General features: G+C 41.4%; 1 protein-coding gene across 1 annotated transcript; it reads left to right on the forward strand.

Moving 5' to 3' along the window:
- Window positions 1-850: 850 nt before the first annotated feature.
- LOC311130728 (retinal homeobox protein Rx1-like) lies at window positions 851-6,128 on the forward strand (the record flags this gene model as incomplete). Its single annotated transcript, XM_084163517.1, has 3 exons — window positions 851-1,124; window positions 4,230-4,483; window positions 5,685-6,128. 3 exons carry the CDS (start codon window positions 851-853, stop codon window positions 6,126-6,128), a joined length of 972 nt encoding a protein of 323 aa, XP_084019643.1.
- Between the last annotated feature and the right edge of the window lie 1,931 nt (window positions 6,129-8,059).

Raw genomic sequence — 8,059 nt, forward strand, 5'->3', positions numbered from 1 at the left:
TGAAGAGTCACACACACAGGTACAAACACACACATACAAACACACATAACATACACACTATACACACACGTACACCTGGATTGTGTGTTGTAGTAGAGTAGTGGCCGGAGGTCACACACTTATTGTATTTTGAAATCTGTTGTAACATTTATTTTAATGTTTAAAAATGGTATTGCCTTACTTTTTGCTGGACCCCAGGAAGAGTAGGTGCTGCCTTGGCAGCAGCTAACGGGGATCCATAATATATACAAATACAGATTGGTTTTATTTTATTTTATGTTAATACTGTATAATATAGTAAAGTCTATCACATCTATCACATGCCTATCAATTTATTTCATTGCACTCAATATGCTTGGTAATGAGTTTATGCAATAGAATAAAGAGGCTCTGTCTTTTATTATCCGCTTTTGATTAATTGAATAATTATATCATGGCTCATTAAAAGATAAACCTCAGCGACAGATCCATATTCTGATAGACAACACACATACCATAAAACTCTTTAACTATTGCTCTGATTTAGCCCCCCAAAAATGTTTGCTGATATTTTGTTGATATTGAATAGATTATGTTAATACAATTATTGATATATTATAATAATGTTATAGTAGTGGTAGGTAGTACTAGTAGTATATGAGAGTGTTTGAGAATTTTAATGTGGCTCTACTAAATGGCAAAGACTCAAGACTGGCTTCTGATCATGTGATGACTTTGACTTTGTTTTGCAGGTGCACAGAACTTGTGGAGGACATCTCTTTAAAACTCATCATTGGACCTGTTCCTTCACAAAGTAGAGCCAAGTCTACTTTTCCCTGCTAAAGGATAGAGAGAGTGTCCAAACGTTCAAATGCATTTATCACTGGATACCATGAGCATGGTGGACGACAGCTGCCTCTCGCCCAGTAACTTCCACGAGATGGTGAAAGGAGGGGGGACGGCAATGGGCGGCCGCGTCCACAGCATTGATGTCATCCTGGGCTTCAGCAAAGACCAGGACCCCCTGCTCAGCCCATCTGGGGGCCCAGGGCCCCACAAAGTGGGCGTGGATGACCTGGGGGACCCTGGGAAGCAGGACCCATCACATCCCTATGGGCACCTCTCAGAGCAGCAGTCCTACCATGGTGAGTCTCTTAAGTGTGAGATCAACACTACACTGGACATACTGTAAATCACTGTTCTGATTCTGGGGCATTTAGGGCCAGCACACTGTTTAGATGTACAGTATACGTTTGAGGCCAAAACACATTAAGACACATTGATTAGCGCTTTGCTGGTGTTCATAAGTTATCAAGCGAGCCCTCTCACTGCAAGCTTTCCTGCATCTGATAGGAACATGCTGCATGTAGGAAGCAGCTAGAGCAGTATGAGGCCAAGGAGACGGAAGATTGGTTGCATGAAATGTACTGTGTTGATAACCAAGGGGGACATTTTACTGTCACAAAAGACACATTACAGACATAAAGCGCTGGATTAAAACACACAATCAATGGCAAGGGAAAACATCAAACAAATACATGATGAGGTGTATTTCTCATATAATTCTAAACTTTCATACCAACATTTAATTAAGTGGACCACAAATTGTGTCCGAGGGTTCTGTCTATGAGGCTTGAACTAGCACACTTCACTTTGTCTTTTAGTGATTAGCGGCTTTACTTAAGTCATTAAGACTTGATTATTTCCATTGCATCAATGCGTTGAGGCGACGATGACCTCAATGGCTGCATTGGTTGTAGCCTTGCAGAGAGTCCGGGTCATTTCTCAACAGCTCACATAAATAAATAGAACATTACATTGTATCTCTATGGGGGGCAGTAGATGACATGTGTCTGTACCTTGTAAATACTGTGAAATCATGCTGAGATTGAGAGATAAATCATAAAACAAGATGGTGAGGGGGTTTCGTCCCAAATCCCATCCCCTTGTGGAATTCCCCTAATCTTCTCTTGGACACAGATGAGATTTTACAGTGGTGCAGTTTCATTTCATCTCTGCATAAAATGGGATATTTTTTAATCTGTGGTAGTTTTTACATCCTGGGTCTATCTATGGGGTCATAAAAACAAAAGGTTTATTGAAACACGTAGCACAAACCAGCATTTGATGACTCATGAAATTACAAAGTAATTGGAAGTGTCTTATGACAGTGTTGGTTATTATAAAATATGATCATAAGCACTGTTCTACCAGTGGAACAGCAATGGCTACATTATTGTTTGTTTCCACTTAGTATTCAGCACTGATTTACATGTCCTTAACACATAACTAACTTGTTAGTCATCCCTGTTCCGTCTGAATGGGCATTTTGTACTACATCGCATTACTTTGTCCCCTCCACATTGAGGTTTTCTGCTGGACTGTAAACATGTCGAGGTCTTTAGACGGGTGGTTCCGACAGGCTGACAGGCAGGGAGCTGGTCACTGAACCCAGCCTGACCCCTCCATTGTGTCACTATGGGCATTGTCATAGGCTGTTAATGAGAGATAGATCAATGGACCCCAAAATCCTCCTAGCTGCCCCTGTCTGGGAATTGAAGGTTTTGATGGCTTTCTGTCCTGATTCTATCAAGCACTGGTTTGATATGAAGATCCATTTAGCAAGGTTTGGGTTTGTTAGTTCCTACTCATCATGGGTTTGAACTGGGCTGGGCTAGCCATATTTAGTTTGGTGATTGTGCAAGAAAGTTTCTTTCATCAAGTTATGACTGTAAGTCGCTTTGGATAAAAGCGTCTGCTAAATGGCATATTATTATTATTATTATTATTATTATTATTATTATTTTTGCTAAGCACTGTAAAGTAATGGTATTCATAGTTGGGGTCGCGACCTGGTTGCCAAAAATAAATACATGTTTTAAACAAAAAGTACAGATTATTGTGCGGGACAATATACAAACGTTTTTGAGAAAGATAATTAGAAGAAAAAACATATTGAGTAAACGTATTCATTGGTTTCTTTTCAATTTGAGAAAAGATGAAAATGTAATCGAAATGTACAGATTTTTAAGATTGTGTCATTATATTGGGGTTGGGGTGAGGTCTCAAGAAATTATTGGGAAAAAAATAGGGTTCCCAGAAATTCTGGCGAAAAAGTTTGAATACCACTGCTGTAAAGTGAAGCATCAAAAGAGTTCCTATCCCTCCATGTGCTATAAAGTTATGTGGTCAATGGGAACTGGTAATGAATATCACCCACAATACCAACCCAAACTGACACACTATTACTTTTATGTGAGAGGCAAATTACAGAATTGACAAGAGAGTAATGTTACCATTATGAAGTAGTATTAAAATCAATAAAAGCTATCATTTTGAAGTGTCCCAATAGATAATGTGTTTACCAATAATGAATTATACCGTACAGGACTAGTGCACAGATAACTGCTATGATGGCAGATGCGTAGACAGAGCAACTGATCTGATGGTCATCTTTGTGCCCAATTTAATTTGATTACCCTTTGGATAATGCTAATTCAACAGCCACGTTGACAGCGTTTTATGGCTTTACCCTTTCCTTGTACTGTTTACAGTATTTTCCTGATACAAATAAAGGTCCTACGTAGATTAGAGTTCAGTATACATGGAAGCTATCAAAGGAATTAACAGGCTGCATCTGCTTCCCTCTGAGGATTAGTGGAAACCTGCAGTGAAAGCCTTAGCAAGTAAGCGCTGTGTGTGCTGTTCATGTATGCTTCGTTACAAGGCAGAAGGACAATCAACATGTCTTTAGTTTGCATGCATAGAGTAAGACAATAAACTTCAGCTTTATTGACCTACAGTAGCCTATTGTTGCAGGTGTCAAATGTGTGCGGTCCTGGGAAGTTTTCAGAACAAACTGGTCAGGTTATTAAGGGGTTGTGGAGCTCATTTGAATATTCCATGTTTTCAGCTTTTCTCTTCAACAGCTCTTTTTCCTCTTTTCCATTTAAATGATTTTTCATTCACATTGGCCTTTAATTCACGTGATTAATTGTGAAGGATCCCTGTCTAGCTAAGACAGACATGTTGATTAGACATAACATATGGCTATTGATGATAGGAGAGCCTAAAACCAACAGTTGTCTAACAAGCTAATGATACTTAACTACGTAAAGCTTCAAAAACAACTTACCTTTACAAAGAAAGCCAAAGAAGCTTGTTTGGTTAAATCAAAAGGAGTCAAAGTAACTTTGTTAATGGATTAATCTAATGTGAATCTCTTCTCTCTCTCGCTATGGGCTCTACAGATTCAGGTCTGTACTCTGACAAGTGTGATGGGGAAATGAGTGATCTGAGGAAGAGTGTGGATAGCAACGGAGGGAAGAGTCCGGAGCCCTACGAGGAAGAGCAGCCCAAGAAGAAGCACCGACGCAACCGCACCACATTCACCACATACCAGCTGCATGAGCTGGAGCGTGCCTTCGAGAAGTCCCACTACCCCGACGTGTACAGCCGCGAGGAGCTGGCCATGAAGGTTAACCTGCCTGAAGTCAGAGTTCAGGTAGGTTTGTCCACCACCACTTTTACTGGTGCTGTGCTCTAGTCAACTCCTCTGACTTTCTAGCCAATCATTGTGACTAAGAGTGTACTCACATACTAACACCTCTGATCAGGTACAACCTTGATCCAATGTGAATTCAGCCCCCAGGTAAATTGATTGGAGCTGAATATCAATCATCAATCAAATGTATTTATAAAGCCCTTTTTACATCAGCAGATTAATACAATGGTTAAATGGCTTATGTTTTCTAATGAAAAGCCTTAGTGGGTCAGAAATACCTTCTCCGAATCTTTAGATGATAATGGTGAGTGACGATAGGACATCTTTACTGTTGGGCAGATTTCTAGATTCTCAGGAGCTTCAAGGTCACTCACAGCATGCGTTACACTATAAATACAGACAAGTAACAAAGTAAGCTGTGTCCTGCACACACTAGCTCAGGTCTCTGGTTGTCTGAGGGCAGACATAAGAAGGTTGTCTTAGCAGGGCAGAGTGCAGAAAAAAGGGCAAAGTCTTAAAGCAGGGCAAAATCACACAGTAGGTCTGGATGAATACAGTTAAAATACTCTGTGCTGTAAATACAACAATAGCGGTTGTTCACGAAGCCCCCGGGGCTATTGAATGGAACGCATTACAATTGGCAAATTGCTTATTTTTCCAATCCAACAAAATGTAGAAATCCAAAATACTGACCATTCAAGAAATACCATCTCTCAATATGTTGATGATTATTTATTTAGATGGTTTATATGAATAGAGACGGATACAGTCAAAACATTGATGTTATGGACTTCAACTGCTGAGGGATGACGTTTTACTGTAGGGCTTGAACATGCTCCACATCAGCAGATTATGCCCATAGGTGCTCTGAGACTCCAGTAGGTACCAAACTTTCAATTAAGACAAGTGTCACTGTCCAAGCCTTGCTGACAATGGCTCAGGTCCCGGGTTCTCAAGGGACAGCCCAAAAAAGGTGCAAGACAGCAGCGCAAAGGGGCTAAGTCTTAGAGCAGGTCAAAACAAGGACAACACTGAAGGTCTCGGAACAATTCAATTCAATTATTCTTTATTTATGGGGAGACAAAGAAACCAAAATAGGTAGCTTGATAAAGCACTATTCTAAACCCATTTGGCACCAGTTGGAATGATCTGTGCTGTAAATACTCTGGACCATAAATCCAAACCCTCTGCCTTCCTCTAGGTATGGTTCCAGAACCGCAGAGCCAAATGGAGGCGCCAGGAGAAGATGGATGCCAGCACTATGAAGCTGCATGACTCGCCCATGCTCTCCTTCAACCGGCCGCCCATGCACAGCAACATGGGGCCCATGAGCAACGCCCTCCCCCTGGACCCCTGGCTGACCTCCCCTCTGTCCAGCGCCACCCCAGTTCACAGCATCCCGGGCTTCATGGGCCCAGGCCAGGGCCTGCAGGGTGGCTACCCCAGCCACAGCTTCCTCAACAGCCCTCTACCCATGGGCCAGGGGATGCAGTCCATGGCACCTCCCCCGTACCAGTGTTCCGGTCCATTCACCGACAAGTACCCAATGGAGGACGTGGACCAGAGGAGCTCCAGCATTGCAGCACTGAGGATGAAAGCCAAGGAACACATCCAGTCCATGGACAAAACCTGGCAGCCCATGTGATGGTCTGAGGAGGGCTATTGAAACTGTGTTTCCAGTCATGATTGGGGTTTTGGGCCATGATAATGGCTTTTTTCATGCAACAGGATTGCAGTGATGGCACCGACAAATGCTCAGTTATGACTCATGATATATCTAAGATTTCCAACACCAGTGACATTTCTACCCTTTGTCAGCACTAGAATGGTTCTTGGTCTCTTTTTTGAGTTCCATACTAATGATGTGAAGGATTGGAAATTGATTCATATTTTATGTGCCACTATCCAGAAAGGTTTTTATTCTGGATCCTATGACACAGAATGTGAAGAAAGGCCTTGCAAATGTAACTACACAAACATCCATTTTCCAAAAGGACCGCAACGACTGCTCAAATTAACTAGGTTATGATGGAAGACATTTTTTTTTTTAGATTAACTTTAATGAAGCAACTGGAACAAGGATTCCACTGGACACTAATTGCCCTTTATGGCTACTTTTACATTTTGATCCTCATCTCAAAGTTTGGATTTCATAAAAAAGGCAACAAATACTTCCTTCTCAGTAATTCTGTAAAAATGCAAACACTGTACACTCTAGTCAGGTTTTGGGCCAGACCTAATTGTGGCATTAGCTAAAGAGGTATAATTCTTGGTTGTAACAAGGCACAATGCAATGTCTCTATAGCTCAGACCACAACTTATCCTGCCACTGAGCCACTTGACACAGAAAATCCCAAAGAGCATTGGGTATTTTAAGTTTGTAATGCAGATCACTGACTGTCCATGTGTTAATTTGGTTACTCATTAGTCTTTAACTTTTTGCAAGACTAGTTTTAATGTTTTTGTTCTTTGCTGTTAGCCATAAATATAATAATACGTTTACACCAATGCATGTCCCCTCCAAATCCTTTCATAAAATACATTCTGTAGAGTGCTCACACACGGTCACATTTAACTCTGCAAATTAAGGTTTGTGTATTTTCCTAATTAATCCAATTGTCTAATTTATCATGAATTTTACAGGTCAATTAACCAGTAATTCTCTCAGTATTTGTGAATGGCCATGCCATGTCTCCCATAATAGTAGTTGAAGGTTCCGGCAGTATGAATCACTATGTCTGTGACCCTGAAACACAGAATCATTCATCCAGTTATGATGGTCAGGTTATTTCAACACCTGGAGAAAAAGGATACCACAGCCACCTTGGATGACTGTCTTAACTGCAGTTATAGTGAAGAGCCTCTGTCCACACCGTGGGTTGTGGGGTCATGGTTGAGATATCCTGGCTCAGGCGAGAGGGAGCTTTCAGCTGGGGATGCGTAAAACATCTGTCATGCTATTTAATTTGAGAAGACACCTTTTAACACCCAATTAACATCTATGAAAGCGATTTACTCCTAGTCTTCCTTGACTTGATGAAGATTGATGGTTGCCCTGAGACTAACTCCAGACTGCATACACACATGTCGATATACACACTATAGACTGCACACACACTGATAAACACCTTCTTTCACGATAGTGCTGGTAGGTCAAACAATGTAAGGCTCTTCTTTCTTGAGAATTGTTCTTGAGGAGTGCTACATATTAAAATCCAATCTCTGAATTTGATGGCACCCTCAGTGTGTGACATCTTGATTATCTGAGGAAACAATATCTATTTTAGTAATTTTTTGGAGAGCTGCTAAACATGTTTGGGTCAGTCGAAAAGAGTGATCTATGGCGTAAGCCTCCTACAGAGAGAAGGGAAGCCAGGAGACCTCCCTCTCACACAGTAGGGGTGGGAATAGGACAGGGGGACAGAGCGAAAGAGGCCAGTGAAGTAACCTTTTTTTTGCCTCAGTGGCTGTTGGAGAAGAAAACATGTTGGCAGCTTGGCCTTCCGTCACTGTGTGTACGTGCAGAGCAGCAGAAGGAGAACGGTCTGATGTGTCACCCTACATAGTTTCCTCTTT

Source organism: Coregonus lavaretus, assembly GCF_964263955.1.
Source record: "Coregonus lavaretus genome assembly, chromosome: 6".
Taxonomy (NCBI): domain Eukaryota; kingdom Metazoa; phylum Chordata; class Actinopteri; order Salmoniformes; family Salmonidae; genus Coregonus; species Coregonus lavaretus.